Source organism: Gekko japonicus, unplaced genomic scaffold (genome assembly GCF_001447785.1).
Source record: "Gekko japonicus isolate JY-2015 unplaced genomic scaffold, Gekko_japonicus_V1.1 scaffold708, whole genome shotgun sequence".
Lineage (NCBI taxonomy): Eukaryota > Metazoa > Chordata > Lepidosauria > Squamata > Gekkonidae > Gekko > Gekko japonicus.
In genome coordinates, this window is record NW_015170295.1 from 706867 (window position 1) to 724382 (window position 17516).

Genomic DNA, 17516 nt, shown 5'->3' on the forward strand with positions numbered 1-17516 from the left:
CTCCGGGATAGCTGTTTCCCCAGTGCCACCCTTTGTCCCCGACCGTGGAGAAAGGAGACAAGCCACTGCAAGGTTACCCCCTGAATTCAAGGGGGTGGAATTTATTTGCAAAGTGAACCCATGTGTGCATGCATGTTCAGGATGTACATGTATTCACTGTAACATGTGAAAAGGAACTTTGGAGGTTCAGGGTGGGACTTGGATACTGTATGTGGGAATGAACATAGAGAGAAATACTAGAGCAGTAGTCCTATTGTGGACTTGTTGGTGCTTTGGGGATTCTGAGAGTATGAGGTGGAGAAAAGCTGGGTTTGGCTGTTTGCTTTGGGGAAGAGATTCTCTTTGGAAAGGAGGAAATGGGCCCCCCAAAACACGTCAGTGCAGGAACCACATACTAGAGTAGTAAGCATCCCTTCGTTTCCAGTTTGATTTAGGAAATTCCAGCAACAACAACACAAAAAGTTCCACAGTTTGGTGGGCGGGGCTGGTTGTCATTGGTGGTGCGTGCTGTAAAAGTGGTAGTACAAGGGAACTGCCATGCATTATTGATGCCATGTCTATGTGTGACTCTGTAGTCCTGTACAAAGGACCCTTTATACATACATTTGGGAAAATTTTGGTAAACTGTGTCCCAAATCATAAGGAGGGAGCATATGCATGGTCATTGCCTTGATGCTTAGCTGCAGAGGAGATGTGGCCAGCATAGTTGTGCCTACTCTCCCCCTCTGCATGTTTAGTCTATACTATACTGTGCAGCACCAATGTAAGTGGAGATGTGTGGGAATGTCAAGAGTGCATGTGACAGTAATATACGTTACAAAAAAAGAGAGAGACTCCTTTAGAATAGTTTAAAGGACTTGTCTTTAATTAAAAGTGCCATATACTTAGTAAAAATCTATGTTAGTTTAGAAATTGATTTTTTTCAGAAGAAAGCTGCGCGTTCTTCCTGTATGGGGTAAATGTCACTCTGTTCATATCTTAAGCTTTGCTGCAAGTCAGGACTTGTTCTATTCAACCAGGTTGTCATAGAAACGTAGCTAACCGTCATCTCAACTCAGGCTGCTGATGGTTTTATTTGTAGGTTTTCAGGATTATTAAAATTTAACAAAAATTATTGATTTGCTTTTTATTTACACTGACTTGTGTTTACCTTTAGAAGTTCAGGCTGCATAAACGTTTTTCCTAAGAGGGAAAAATATATAGAGAGATATATCTAAAAAATGCTAAACTCAGATTCATCAAATGCTGCTGATGCGTTATTTCATTTTTATTTAAGGGGTGATAGATGGTCTGTACAGCAATGGAGTAATCGTGGATTTTACAAATAGTTTTTCATCCTGTTTGTTTACAGCAAAGAGAGAGTCTTTCAAATGCACCTTTAGCTTGACTTTTACTTAACATAAGAGATACCTGTCAGAAAAGCATGAAGTGGTTACATCAGTGTGCGTAATATTTGAAGTTGTCCCCCCCACACACACTTTATTCATGTTTTGCTTGAAGCCTGGCAGAATGCTTCAGTGAACTGAGTTTTTGAAAGTATATGTTTTCGTATATGCATGTGCAAGAGAAATTACTTCGTTTCCACTCATAAATAAGACAGACAAAACTTATTTACAGTAACTTTATCTAATGGTCCGTGGATGAATGCTTTTATGCAAAATACTTGAGGGACTAGAATTAACTTTTCACTTTGGATGCACATTTGATGTACGGGCTTCAGCAACATGTTGGATTTTATTATAATGACTCAGTGCCTAGAATTCCATTTTGTCTTTATGTGTCTATTCCCTAGAGCGCACAGATCAGTCGTGCATTTGCGAGTGTCTTTTTCATAACAAAGATGTCTGAAAACATAATTAGGTGTTAATTGCCACCTAACATACAAGCTTGCTTGCTGGACGGGTTAACTCTTTTTCTTTACAACTGTTTTTCTGGCTGTCAGGAATGAAGAAGCCCAGGTAATTTGGTTGATTTATGCCCCGGACTCTAATTTGACATTGAGTCTTTCCGACTGGTAACAACTTTGTTGAGCGCTGGATTTGCTGCATGAAATTGCTTATTGCTGGACATCTTGACACATCGCTTTAGACAAGTGTGTTGTAGGTTGTTGACATCCCTATATTAATAGCTTTTTTAATTCTGTCATAAACTTTTTAGTGCAGAGGTCTCTAGTTGTCGTGTGTGAAGATGGGGGGGGGGAGTTGATGTTCAAGCATTTCTACCACCACTTACTCTTTTCAGTTTTGTGAGAATACTGTAAATTGGAGTATTTTAGTAGCTTGTTCACAGCCTCATGGGTTTTTAATATAGGATAAGGCTCCGTTTATGTTTCTAAATTACTCCTTTGCTGAGCATGTGCCTGGTGGTTAGTTGCTGTGAAAAGGTGAGGGAAAGTTTTAGCCTTAACACCTGGTAATTTTTTCTTAGTCCTCCTTATCTGATAAAATTGAAGCAGAAGTATGGGGCTATAAAGCACAAAATATTCCTGACACCATGATTAGGGCTACATGTAATTAAAGGAGTGATACGTTCAGATGTTGCTTGCCTTAAAGGTTATAGCATTGCAGTTCTCCAAGCTGTGTTGAATTGTTAGTTTCCTTAATACCTGATATACAATGTATTGTCATTTTTTGGTGATTTTTCTTTGGTATCAATAGGTTTTCCCATTTCTACCCCCTATAGAAGTCTGTGAAATCCATAATGTGTCCCTTTTTCTGCACCCCCGGAATGAGTTAGAAAATTATGACAAAGCCCAACAAATAAAGTTAGTTTGACTGACATGAGGTCTGGGTACTGGCCCAGTTTCCCTTTTCTGTAGAGGTACAGCAAAGTCTGAGCCTATATGCCTTTGTAAAACCCCTTTTGTTGGACTGGCTTTCAATGTGAGGTAATTTTAAAAATTTCTGTATTTTAAATTATATCTAGATGGGTATACTGTTTTTAAGTGGAAAAAGAAATAGTTGCCTTGAACCTGGGCAAGACAGATATTAAAATAAACAATACTGAAAGGAATGTTGTAACAGAACTCCCAGATGCTATCTTATAATCTTTTCAGGTGGTTAAAGCCAGAGTATTACCATTTTGTGCTATACAATAAGTGACTTTTTGTGAGTCATCCATTTTCCCCCAACATCCCAGCTTCTTCCGTCTTGCCCTGAGTCTAGTGGTACATTCTCCTGTCTCTTGACTTCGCTCACATTTTGCTCACCTGTACTTTGTTCTGTTCACCAAAAGTACCCTATTTTCAGCTCTTTTCTCCTCAGGCAGCTTTCCACAGTGTATTTCTTGTTCTGAATGCCAACCTGTAGCATATATTCTAAGTTAACATCTTTGTAGGGGCTCTCTTTATTTTTATTTACAGCTTTTTGTATCTGCCCTCTGTGTGGTAGTACAGGAGCTTTTAAAGGTCCTTGGGTTGGATGTAACAAGCGTTTCAACTTAGCACTAAAAATGGGTAAAGCTGCCTGCTTTAGTTTCTACCATCAGTTCTACCACATCCATACATTAGTACTTGGAGAAAGGAATTTTGCTTAAGCAGCAGCTGTTTAGAAAATGAATATTTACCTCTTATGCTGCAGTAGTGCTTTTTAATGTGTTTGCACCCAGCATTCAGGTGCTGGTAACTGGAACAGTGGAATTATGGGTATTTTGACTTTCATTGGTTCGCGCCTACTGGCTGTGACAAAGAGTTCATAGGGGGACCATCTGCTGTGTAGTTCTAGGGGTGGTTCCAGCCTGTGCCATTTTAAGTCAGCCGGAGAAGAATGACTGTTTCTCTTTTCCCTTACAATTCTTTAATAATACAGGAGGATGACAGTGAAGCAGAGCCCAAGCTGAAGTATGAAAGGCTTTCTAATGGGGTTACAGAAATTCTCCAAAAGGATGTAGCCAGTTGCATGACAGTTCACGAGAAGGTAAGGTGTGATGTTTTTAAAAAAAATGTATCTGTGTACAGTGAATTTTGTCCGGTCCTTGTTGGGGGCTGGGTACAGTCACTGCCAAGAGTCCAAAGTCATGTTTTAAAAATACATATTTGTGCTTCTGTTCTGTTTTGACCAAAACAAGTCTTAAGTCAATGGAAGGCTACTTCCACTGGAGTAAAGCACATCCATTAGCACAACAGATCTATGGGATCAACCCCTGGTATTTGTAATGATGACATATTTGAATAAAGTCTGTAGATATGCTGCCCAGTTCTCAAGTGCAAATTTGCTTTGTGGTGAGTAAAAGGGTGTATAAGGAAAGAAAATTCTTTCTTCAGAAGTGCATGAACTGGATTGTGGGTAGTTTGCACGCAGCCTGAAATTACCCCCGGTTTTGCATGTGCTTGTAAATTCCCTGCCACTTGCTGAAGAAGTGAAGGAGAGGTATGGCATTTTGATCCAGATTTTACTTGGCAATTTCCTACAACTATCTATTATCCAATCACTTTTTTTCTTTGACATTTTTGTCAAGGGCTTGATGAATAAACATGACCTCAGTTTTGGGCTTGGAATGGCCTCATGCTGGGCTGAATTATTTGCATTTAGTCCTTGTATTTAAGCAAGCCTATGTTTGGAAACTGTACTTTATTAAGTGGTTTTTGAGGGTCAGGCATATTCCTTGCGAAGTCCAGGGGTCATTTTGTAGAAAAAGAGGTGCAGGAGCTCATTAGCACAACTAATTTGCATGTGCCATACTCCCTGACATCGCCGGAAGTGTGTCAGAAGGCAACACCCACTGCTCAGGCTCCACTGGACTGTTTTAGATTCCTAGCTATTGGGGGGGGGACGTGCAGATCTGTCCTCGCAGAGGAGGGAGAGCTTGTACCTGAATAAAACGTGGTCTTAAAGGTGCCACTGGACTGTTTTGGACCAGGGGGCTGGGGGCGGGCTCTGAAACTTACCTGGCTGCTTCTTGCTCTGACTGAGGGCTGCTGGGAGCAGGGGGTGGGGCTTGTTGCATGTGCCCGCCCCCTGGGCTCTTTACTGCCGGAGCTCCACTCCTGTGTGCTCCTGCAGGAAATGACCCCTGGCAAAGTCACTTAAAAAGAGAGAGAGACTATTTTAACAGTTATTCCAATTTAAAGTAAGGAGTACAAAGCTGTTAAGGATTTTCATAATACAGGAGCAGATAATATCTGTATTGGCCCCAAGGTCCGGGGTCAGTTAAACCTCATTTCGTTAACCACTGGCTTTTATAGTCTCAATGGAGGCTGCCATTGTTCTTACCTACTTCTTCTCACAAGGCTAAAGGTACCTGAATCCTCCTTGCACCCCAGTACTTCCTAAGTCTGCATCACTCCCCAACAGGAGTGGACTAAATGGCTTCCATATCATGGCCTGAAATATCCTGTGTGTCCTCCCTTTAAATAAAACTGTGGTCGATCCAAAGTTTTGTGAGTTTCTCTTTTTGTGCTGAAATTTGCATTGTCAACAGGAGAGGGGTTTTTTTAATCCATGATTCAGCACAGGTGAAAGTTTAACCAGATTTTAGACATAAAACCTTCTGGGAGCTGTAGCTGAGGACTGCTCTTAGGTGTTCAGGAAACATTCTGGTCACCAAGCTTGCTTACCATGGCCAAGTTACCAAGGCATATGGAGCAGAAGTCCATCAGTGGCTATTAGCCACAAGGTATAGATAGGGGCTCTGGGGCAAGTGATGCTCTGTCTTCTTGGTGCTTGGGGGGGCCAACAGTGGGAGGGCTACCTGGCCCCACTGGTGGACCTCCTGATGGCACCTGATATTTTTGGCCACTGTGTGACAGAGTGTTGGACTGGATGGATCATTGGCCTGATCCAACGTTGGCTTCTCTTATGTTCTTTTTTTCCTTTTTTTTTGTAACAAATTTTTATTAGGATAATACATATGTCATATACATCTAAATAATTCTATATCCTTTTCCCTCTTATTCTCCCTCCCCTCTATTGGCTTCCCACAGCGTTCCAACCACCAGGTCATATCTTAAAAGTTTCCACATATATCTAGCTTGTCATTACACAATTATAGGTAACTTATATTCAACTACTATCTTCATATAATATTTTCTGTTTCCTGGCGTCTCTTATGTTCTTATGTTCTTAAGTTCAGGGAGGCTCTGAAGCCCTGAGAACGTGGGGCATTCCAGATCATCTGAGAGATGCTCAGGTTAGCTGTCTCTAAGTATCCTACAGACACCTTTTGCCACACCTAAAGAAAACATGCAGTGGCAGATCATTGCTGTCCCTCTGCCTGTTCCAAGTAAGAGCAGTTGACTTCCATGAGAGGCTTGGGTCACTTATAGCTTTTGAGGCCAACAGATTAAAATGTGGCTAAATTTGAGGGACCCCTTAGAGTTTGAGGGGCAAACTACGTGTTCCTCTGCTGCATGCTGGCCCTGTTTTGCTGTAGAAAAATGGGGATTGTAAAGCGATATAGATTGGGGGGTGGGGTTATATATAGTCCCACTTTAGGGTCATCTGTAGCTCAAAATGTGTCAAGATTAACATGCAGTGTAGCTTCCCCAGGAGTCATGGGGCTGGGTTCCAGCAGGGCAGGTCACAGGCAAGGTTGCAGAGAGTAACCAAAGTCCAGTCCAAAAGTCAGGGGTTCCGGACAGCAGGTTTACCAAAGTCCAATCTAGGGGTAAGGAGTTCCAGGCTGCAAGTCCAGTCCAGTGTCAGGGGTTCCAGAAAAGCTGGTTGTCACGTCTGGTTCAAGGTTGCACAGGTTCAGTAGCAGTAAGGTTGATAGCTCAGTGGCAAAGTATACTTGTTACATCCACAAACTGCTGCTTCTCCCAGCTGAATTTATGGCCAAGTCTTAATGAGCTAAACTCCCAGCCAATTCCTTGGCAGTCATCCTGAAACTATTCATTTGTCTCTTCATTTGACAGCTGATGATGGGCCATGAGTCTCACACTTCTTCTTTCTTGCAACATTAAGTGTCTCTGACAGCGTCAGCACTGCAAGGGTGTGGGTGAGCTGTGTGGGCTGGGAGTGGCTGCTGAAGACTTGTTTACTGCTTCAGAGTTGCAAGGTATAGGGCTGTGACTCCTGATCAGCCGGTAACCTGATCTCTTGTTCTCCTTCTGGCTCAGAGCCAGCTACAGCCGGCTGTCCAATTACTGGCTCAGGGCTAGCAGGTAGCTCTTCATCTGAGAAATCTGAGCCATCACTCAGCACAGACTGATTTATGACAGTAGGAGTGCACATTCCTGTATCTGGCATTTGATTAAAAATATGATGTTGGAACAGCTGAGGCACACATTGGTTTCTGATGGGCAAACATAGTCCTGATCAGCTGCATTTCCACATCTTCAGAAGTAAATGCACGTTAATCCATCCCATGCTAGATGTTAGGAAGGTTTTAGATTAGGGATGCCAGCCTCCAGGTGGTGGCTGGAGTTTTCTTTCTTTTTTTTAAAGTACCCATAGGTACACTTTTATTAATTTTTCTTTTATAATCTACAACAAACAAATCTACATACTACAAACAAACACTCTACTACACATAACATATATACCAGGAGTACAGTTGCATTATATGCTTATATCCAATTACTTAATTAATAGAAACACTCTATCACTTTCCATTCTTCTGTCTTCTGTGTTCTCAAGTCCATTGTGCCATAATTGTCTAATCTTCTATTGTACTTACATTATACCAATCATAAAACTTTTTCCATGTTTTTTTGAAATGTCCACTCTTTGCTTAATCTCATTTCTAAAGTCAGTTTATCATTTTCTGCTGTTTCAAAAAGTTTATTCACAAACTCATGTTTTGTTGGTATCACCATAGTTTTCCAATATTTGGCATATAAGATTCTTGCAGCTGTCGTCATATAAACAGTCAAATACCTATTCTCTTTTTCATAATCATTTGGAAATATATTCAACAGCAAGACCTCTGGAGTAAATGGAATCTTTGCTCTTAGTATCTTCTCCACCAAACTGTGACTTGATGACAAAAGGGGGGTTTCATGCTATATTGTTTCAGCTTTTACAAGTATTATTCAAATAATAATAATAATTCCCACGTAAATGTATGAACTTGATGGCACTTTTAAACCACACTTAATTTCGCCCCCCCCCCCAATAGTGAAATGTGTGTTTAAATATGTGCCACTAGACTCAAACTTTGTTCTACTGGGACATAAAATTAACAAAGGGTACTACAAAGAAAATGTTTACCAAGGCCACAATCACACACACTAAATAATCCACTTTCAATTCACTTTCAATCCACTTTCCCACGGGGTTTTGCCAGTTCACAGAGTAAAATCCAGTTGGAAAGTGGATTGAAAGTGGATTATTTAGGGTGTGTGATTCCAGCCCAAATCTAAGCTAGTAAAAGAATATTCAATTCAGAACCTGCACAAGATGTGGTTATTGTGTGCTTTTTGTATTCTGCTGGAATGTTAATTAAAAATAGACATTTTTGTTCGTTCCTTTGAGTTCCTATTGGGGAGGAAAGTGCAGTGATATGTTACCTAAATAAATAAAGCAGATCACATTCTCAGACACTGGATAATTTTCCGGGGGGGGGGGGGGAAATCAAATCATTCGACAACAGAACCCAGATTTGTACATTTTTTATTTATTTCAAACTATTATTTATTTACTTAAAACTATTACAAATGAACTTAGTTGTCAATTTATCCAATTCTCTAAATAGCGCTTGATTCTGCAATATGGGTATAGTTTGAAATAAAAACATCCATCTTGGTAATATATTCATTTTTATTGCTGCCATCCTACCCATCAGGGACAGTTGTAGATTTTTCCACTTCTCCAAGTCCTGTTTAGTATTTTTTAACAACACTGGGATTACAACTGAGCTCCAGGCGACAGGTCAGTTCACCTAAAGAAAATGGCTGCTTTGGAATGTGGACTCCCATGGCATTATTCTCCACTGAGGCCCCTCCCATCTCCAAACCCCACCCTCCTCAGGCTCCACCCTGTTTGGTGTAGTGGTTAAGTGTGCGGACTCTAATCTGGGAGACCCGGGTTTGATTCCCCACTCCTCCACTTGCACCTGCTGATGTGACCTTGGGTCAGTCACAAGCTCTGGCACAGCTGTCCTTGAAAAAGAGCAGTTTGTGTCAGAGTTCTCTCAGCCCCGGCCACCTCAGGGGGTGTCTGTTGTGGGGAGGGGAAGGGAAAGGAGTTTGTAAGCCGCTCTGAGACTCCCAAGTGAAGGGCGGGGTATAAATCCAATCTCCTCCTCCTCCTCTTCTTCTTCCTCTTCTGCTCCTCCTCCTTCTGCTCCTCCTTCTGCTCCTCCTTCTCCTCCTCCTCCTTCTCTTCTTCTCCTCTCTCTCCCCCCCCCCCCCCCCAGTTTCCAGGTATTTCCCAACCTGGAGCTGGCAATCCTACTTTTGGTTCAATATGCAGAAGGGCCCAACGTCTTACTGAACTTTGGTTAAGTGCGAATGAAATTGTTTCTTTTTTAAAGAGACATGTTTGCACTCTTAAGACATCAGGTGTAATCCAAAAGCCAACATGGGCAGGTGTTTTCCTACCTTGTCTTTTGGGGAAAAAATATGCTTGGTGTTTGTACATGGATTCCTCAGTGCTTAAATACAATGTGTTCCTACTTATGATGTGGCCATTATAATGGGAAGTGCCAGACTCTCACTGGGTACATGTTTTGCAACACAAAGGGAAAGTTTTCCACACTTCTGGTTTACAGTCCCAGCGTATGTCCGACTCTTCCAACAGTCTAGTTCTGAGTAGCTTGCTAGAAGAAATCGCCTCACGGCGAAGAAAAATGGTCCTGTGCATTCTCATTGAATGAATGGCGAAAAATCTTGAGAGCTGATTTGACAGCTGATCATTCTAATCCAGAGTTATGATGTTTGCTCTTTTAAAAAAACACAGAGGCAAGTTTCTTGGGCCCTGCTTTAAATAGGCTCAATATTTGGAACTGTCCAGGTAATTATAATGTCACAGAGAACTAGAGTTGTTTTAAGTTTTTTCTTTCTTTCTAACAAACTGCACTATTTATGAGTGGGATCAATAATGTTAGAAGCTTGGAGTGTAGTTGTCTTTTAGGAATTGGTCTCTTACAATGCCGAGGCTAAAAATTGAAGGTGGAATGTGTATTTTTTAAAAATCAAACACTGTGAAAGAGTCATCATAAATAAAGCTGTAGTCTGTATCAGAGATGTATGTTACGATTAGCACAATTTGGCTTTGTTTGGAGTGTTGAAGACTGGCATATATTCAGACTAATTTCCCCCCAGAATAATTTCTTTTTCCCCCTTTCAATGCTAAAACATCATATTTTCACTGGGCTCGCTGTCTGCATTGGATGACTAATCGTCATGGCACCTGGTGCATTCAGGCAGGCCTGTGCGGTGGAATGGTCATACCTAGTTATGTCTGCACACCTGATGTTTTATTAACTAGTATTGATTTTTTTACCCAGGGGACTTTTTTCTTCCTGTAAAGAGGCAACCTTGCAGGAGTGAAAGGCATTGCAGGGGATGAATTTCTAATGAACCTCTTCTTTTCCTCTTTCTCTCTCTCCCCCCCCTCTTTTTTTTTTAACTTCTCTTTAATGTGGCTTCATATTTTAAGTGCCTGAGCTGAAATTTCATTTTAAGCAATTCCATTTTGATAAATCCCTTTAAACCTTGACTTTCTGTAAGGTTATTTTTTAAAGATTGTGCTGCTTGACTGACACGCTTAGTAGTGCCTGTAAATTTGAGCATTTCATTATAGGTTGCAATGAAGCATGCGCCCATGCAATGAAATACAGAGAATTTAAGAGTCTGACCACTTGAGTAATGCGGGGAAAGGCCGGGGGGGGGGGCTTCCTCTTTTGTACCAGGCAACATCAGACTTCTTGTTTTAATTTTCTTTAGTCCTCCCAATTCAGTGGGGAAGGGCAGCCATATATACACTCTCACACCTGCTGATATTATTCCCCCCACCCCAGCCCGGTTTTTGATGGAATAGCTACTAGAGGACTTTGCATTATTTTGGGTACTGTGTGCACTCTTACAGTACATGTGCTTGGTGTATTCTGCACACTCTGGGGACTTCAGGCCACGTTGATTCCTTGCCTGTCTTTGTAGCTGAAACAGGTAACCGTAGGGCCAGAATGGGCTATATGATTTGCATAGCCAGCTTCTCTCCATTAATCTGGAACTTTTCCACTGAAAAGGATACTTGCCTTTTCCAGGCGTGCTTTCTCTGTTTCTAGTTCTCTTCAAGACTGCCTCTTCTAGTATCCCCCCCCCCCGAAGAGCATTGTGCTCGGCAGATAAGAACTTATTGGTGGTCCCCAGCCCAAGAGACATCCAGCTGTCCTCAAACTGGTGGAGCTCTCTGACGGATAACATTCATGCCCTGCGGAACTTAATGCAGTTCTGTAGGGCCTGTAATGCGGAGATGTTCCGCCAGGCGTTTGGTTGAGGACAGCGATGGTTTCCTTCAGTCTGGCACTCCTGTCTCCTGCCTCCCCCACCCCACCCCCAGCGAGGCAGTGGCACAATTAATAGTTTAGCATCATCTCATCAGGCAAATTATTATTGTTGTTATTTTATTGTTTTTAACTGTGAATGTAATATTGAATGTTTTATTGTTGTACACCACCCTGAGCCCTGTTCCTCAGGGGAGGGCAGTGTAGAAGTTTAATTTAGTTAAGAAATAAATGATAGTTATGTACCAAATTATCAAATGGGGAAGCTTTCCCTGGACAAAAAGCCCCAAGGACATTAAGGGAGTTCAAGGCAGGGGAGGGAGTTTGGATGCCAGGAGGAAGGTGTGAAGGTTGCTGTGGAAGACAATGGAGAAAGGGGATTAGGCAGTGCCCTCAGAGGGCATAGAAGTAGGGCATGGAGGCCAAAGCCAATGCCTGTTGTTGAATCTCAGAACTGGTATCTAGAGGGTTACTGGACCTGAACATGTGTTCCATTTTACCATTGGTAGGCCTATTATCCAGGAAGCTATTTAATCTATCTTTAAAGCCAACCAAATTGGCAGCCATTATTACATCCTGTGACAGTGAATGCTACAAGTTAATAAGCCTCTCAGTGAAGAAGTGCTTTCATGTATCAATCCTGAATCTACTGCCCATCAACATCCTTGGGTGCACACAAGTTCTAGAATCATGGAAGAGGGATACCGCCAAAATATTGGTGAGGCAGGATATTATCTCTTGGATACCTCCAAAATATTGGTGAGGCAGGATTTGCCTTTACAGAAACCATACTGTTCCTCCTCAGTAAACCTTGTTTCTCCATGTAGTATGTACTACATTTTGTGGTGTTAGTGGGTTTGCTTTTATTACATGATTGATTTCTCCTCTTTTCTCCTCAGTTTTTGGCACTTGGGACACATTATGGCAAGGTTTATTTACTTGATGTCCAGGGGAACATCACCCAAAAGTTCGATATTGTAAGTATAACTACATCCCTCACTTCCGTGATTTTGCAGTTCTTTCGGTGTGCCTCTCGGTTGAGAATTTGCATTGCTGTGTGACCTGGTCTCAGATGGCTTAACAACATGGCACTCAGTGTCACTGCTTAATGGGAGTCATTGCATTTCCTCTTATCCAGCATTAAGGCAGATAGCAGGTGTTTGAGCCAGATCCATGAGTATAATTATAGGGCTACCCCCCTGTTAATAATTGTTATGGTTTTTTTCTTATTTTTGGAGTAGGTAAGAATACATTGTGGAGTGAGTTTGCCCATATTTTTGTGAAAGCAGAACTATCAACAAATTTCAGTTAGGTTTGCCTTCATTAAAAAAAATGTTTTTGAGAGAAGAATGCTTTTGGAGGTAGTTAAGTTTAAGCTTTAAAAACCCAAATGAGAGCAAGTTATCTGTAGAGCTGTAATGCATGACGGTCGTGGCCTGTTCCCCACTTTCTGTCAAAACTGAAATTTCTGTGTGAGGTAATGAACCTGTCAGTAGCAGCGGCCTTTGGCCAAAAGCAGAAGAGGCTTTCTGCTTCTGACTAGCTTGTCATGATCATTAGCGGTGACCACAGAGAATGAATAAAACAAAAATATTTTCAAAGCATGTAAAAGCGCAAATGGTTGTATTAAAATATTAACTGAGTGAAACAGTGTGACAAAGTTATAGTGTGGCTGCAATAATCCCCTTGATGTTTGAAGCATTTAGTTCCACTGTCATGGTGAATGGCTGAATTTTCCATAACTTTCCAGGTTAAGAGATGAAAGCTCTGTGGTTGTATTCAGACATGATGACATACTGCATTTAAATTCTGATCATGTAGGAATATAGCCACTCCCTCCCACCTCCACGTGTGGAACTTGACACAAAATGTCCTAGTTTGATCTAGTTCACCCATGATACTCAAAGGCTGGTTCCTCAAATAATTGGAGTTTTATTGCACACAAGAGGGAGGTGAGAGGAGTGAAGGATACGTGCAAGCAAGACAACAAGCTGTGTTAGTGCATAATCATGGCTGAATTGCTAGGGTACAATTGTTTTCAACAAAGGACCCAGCAACAGGATATCAGTACAAAATTAACATATTGCTGAACAAGTTCTTTAGACTTTAACAGTATATTCAAAGTTGATATTTTTTATTCCAATGGAAAAATTTCATGAAGAGATTTACTATCCGGAAGAAAAATTTTGTGAATGAGGGAGCTTTGAATAGCCATTCTTGAAATGTTGACACTTATTGTTGGAATTATTGGAAACTCTGAATAGAAAAGACCAGAAACTGACATCTGACGAAGACAAAGGTCGAAACGAACAGTCAGCTCGAGAAAGTTCGTACTTGCACTTGTTCTTGCACTTGCTGTATGGGGACCTCGGTCTCTTCATGAAGTTTTTCCATTGGAATAAAAAATATCAACTTTGAATATACTGTTAAAGTCTAAAGAACTTGTTCAGCAATATGTTAATTTTGTACTGAATTGCTAGGGTAGCCAATTTGGGGTTGGGAAATGCCTGGGGGGACTTCTGGTTGACGGAACAGCGATGGCGGATGCTCTCCTCACAACGGAGGAGGGCGAATCGCACACCAGCGGCCTGGAGGGGTGCCACCTCAAGTGACACCCCTGCGGAGCCATTGCGATAGGCTCCAGGCCAGGGGGCTTTTGAGGGGTAGCCTCTTTGATGGCGTAATGCCGGAGAATTGAGGCTCCCCTCCACCCCGACGACCCAGTCGCTGAGTGGCCTTCAGGCATAAGCTGGACTGACCAGGACAAGCGCCAAAGATCGAGCGGAATGGCATAAAACCAAGCATGGTCGGATAAACTGGCCAACAATGAACATGAGTTCTGAATAAAAACGGACTAGTTTGAAAAGCGATCCCCCCCCCCGCGATTGGAAACAGAGATTGCGAAGAGGGACGCCTCTTTTGCGAATGAGCGGTTAAGACACGAAGGGGGAGAGGGGAGGAAGTAAACCGAAAGTGTTTTGAGAGACTTATCTGAATTGCGAAGTCATTTGGTGAGTTTTCCGAGTTGTGGGGAAGCGGCAGAAACTGTAAACAAAATGGGAAAGATGGCAGCCCAGCAGAGAAAGTATGGGAGAGATGGAAATGAAGCAGAATTGCCAAGAGAATCGAGTCTTGCAGCTTCAGATGGAAAAAGCTAACATGATTCTCAGGTTTCAGGGGGTTCCTGAAATGGATCGGGAAGACTTGAAGAGGGTGCTTGGTGAGATCATTGCTCCAGTTGTAGGCTTAACAGCGGATGAACTGGTAAACGAAATGGAGACAGCCTATAGGGCTTACTCCAATTATATTTAAAAAAATAGCCTACCTGAAGAAATAGTGGTCAAGTTTTCAAGAAGACAAACCAGAGATGCCATTTTAAAAGCAACATCAGCAACACCACTGAAAATGGGAAATGTAATCATTAAAACTTTAAAGGACATTCCATTTGAAATTAGACAAAAGGGGGAAAATTACAAGGAATTAATTTCTTTTCTTCAAAATAATGGAATATTGTACAGATGGGTGGTTCCGGAAGGTGTCATCTTTAAGATTAAGAATAGAAGGGAGAAGATAGACTCCACTTTTAAAGCTAAAGAATTTTTGAAACGTCAGCTGGGGACAGATGATGAGTCTAAAGAGGGAGAATCGAAGTCGAGTGACTCTGCTACTTCTGGAACGGAAGAGGATTCTGCGGCAGAAAAGGGTGCAGGACCTGCCAGAGTGGTATACGATTTTAGAGACAGAAAGCCGAAGTAAAGGAAGAAGGACTTGGAAAATGGCCTTTTGAAGCAAAGAATAAGAAGATGATCAGAGACTTCTCTCATAACAACATAACAACTAATAAAAAGCATGCGGGGAGGGCGGGGTAGAAATGGAATTAAATAAATAAATAAATAAATAAACTAGCAAAATAACATACAAGAAGTGAATTGTTATAAGCAAGAACTCAACAAGTATATTGTGATAATAAAACTAATGGTACTAACATATTTACTAACAGTGAAAAGATCTCCTTCTCTTGGGGTTTTAGTCTAGTGTGGTTTGCTTTTCTTTATCCCTAGTTGTAGTCCCTCCCCTATATTTCTTTGTAGTTTGTAGTATATGTAAAATAAAAAATATCCCTACGGGGATTTTTTTAAAAAAGGAAATGCCTGGGAATTTGAGGGTGGAGCCAGGGGAGGGGGGGACCTCAGCAGGGTGTGATACCATGGAGTCCACCTTCAAAGCAGCCATTTTCTCTAGGGAATTGATCTGTTGACTGGAGATCAGTTGTAATGCTGGGAGATCTCAAGGCCCCACATGTAGATTGAAAACCTTATGAATTACAGCTTGTTGCAGTCTCAGAATCTAGGGTGAATGGGCATTGTTTCTGAGAAGGAGTAATATGATATGTGGCGGGGAAACAGAAACAATAAAGCAATAGTGCAATGAATGCAGAGCGCTCTGAAGTGGAGGGGTAGGCACCCTTCTTTGGCCTCGTGTGCCGAAAAAATGCAACATTTACCTTTGAATATGTTGGTGTGCCAGCAAACGGGGGGGGGGGGGGCTGTACTTGGCCAGAAATGCTTGGAGCAAGCCAAACCCCAGCAGTGCCGCCAGCCTGTTGTCTTCTCCAACCTGCTGGCCTCAGCCATGCTGCCCATGTCTTGTTTGCTTGGGTGGAGATCTGGCCCTGGCTAAGCCAAATGGTCTGGTGGTGTGCCACTGTTGGCACACAAACTGGGGGTTGCAGGAGGTTGTACGCATGCGCTGATGAAGCTGGTTGCTTGCCCTCTCCTTAGAATAATTATCTTAAAAGCTCAAAAAGAACGTGTTTAGTCCGTCCTCAAGGACAACTAAAAGGAGAAACCAATGTACGAACATCTGGTGAACACAAGGAATTCCACTCTGAAGTTTCAGAGGGTAAGATAGCAATTATTTATTACCGTTTTAGGGAGGCAACGCCCAGGCCAAACTCCCAGCTCTTCTCTGCTTCACTGGAAGATAATAAGAGCAATGGCAAAAAATATAAAAGAACTCTCCGAGCAGATGTCTGCATTCCAGAATATGATGATAACCTCTCAGGAGCAGATAAAAGCGGAGTTTAAGACAGTCAAAGAGGCAGTTTCAGAACTGGCAGCTGAACTTAAAGAAACAAAACAGAGGGCGATTGCAGCTTCTGAGCTTGCTACAAAAAACAAACAGATTATTAAATAGTTAAAGACCCAGCTTACGGAGTTATCGGACAGGAACAGAAGAGGAAACCTTGTTTTTGCAGGAATTTCAGAAGAGATAAATAATAAGCTCCTAGAAGAAACACTAAGAGAATGGATAGAAGAAAATGGGGTTCAGGTGCAACCCTAAGACATTGAAAGAGCCCATAGACTGCAAAGGAGAAAGGAAGGAGGAGCCCCAAGGGACATTATATTTAAATTTACAAGAGAAAAGCTACAGCAGGAAGTATTTAAGACTTTGAAAAAGAAGAAGGACCTGACCCTCAGAGGGAGAAAGGTCTGGGTTTTGCCAAGAAACCATCAAGAAGAAAAACCAAATGAGACATTATGGGCAAAAACTATATGAAAATAATGTGAAATTCTCATGGGGGTATCCAGCTTCAATATTAATATTTAAAGAAGGCAAGAGGCTGACCGCACGAAACCCCAAGGAAGCAAGGGAACTCTTCAGGCAACTGGGTATCGATACAGAAGACCTGAGAGAACAGAGAGAGTAGGAAGTTATGGAGGATGCGGACGACCCGGGAGAAAGACCTTCAAACAGACGTGATAAAGGACCAAGGACGGACTTGCACGAGGATACTACATAAAGGGAAGTATATAAAAGTTTATTGAGCTAGCTTTAAGAATAAGAAGGAAGGGGAGGTTTGGGATGCGTACACTCTGGAAAGTGGGAAGACGGGATGATGCCTTCATCCAAAGTGTTGTCTAATCCACAGGGGAAGGGGGGGAGGGTTTCCTTTAATAAATAAAGTAAAGTACCCACAGCCAGGGAGGACTAAGATAAAAAAAATAAAGAAAATGGGTAGGTCCTTAAGAGTCCTTTCACTGAATGTAAACGGTCTTACCTCCAACCTTAAGAGATTTAGACTAACTAAAATGGCCAGAGAACAAAGGATAGACTTGATGTGTCTA

The 17516-nt window shown here is 41.9% G+C and overlaps 1 protein-coding gene across 1 annotated transcript in view; it reads left to right on the top strand.

The window, feature by feature from the left end:
• VPS41 (VPS41 HOPS complex subunit) overlaps positions 1 to 17516 on the top strand; it is a 181230-nt gene that overhangs the window by 27673 nt on the left and 136041 nt on the right. Inside the window, exons 3-4 of the mRNA XM_015417909.1 lie at positions 3807 to 3914; positions 12288 to 12365. Of these exons, the coding sequence (XP_015273395.1) occupies positions 3807 to 3914; positions 12288 to 12365 (186 nt within the window). The remainder of the gene's footprint in view (positions 1 to 3806; positions 3915 to 12287; positions 12366 to 17516) is intronic.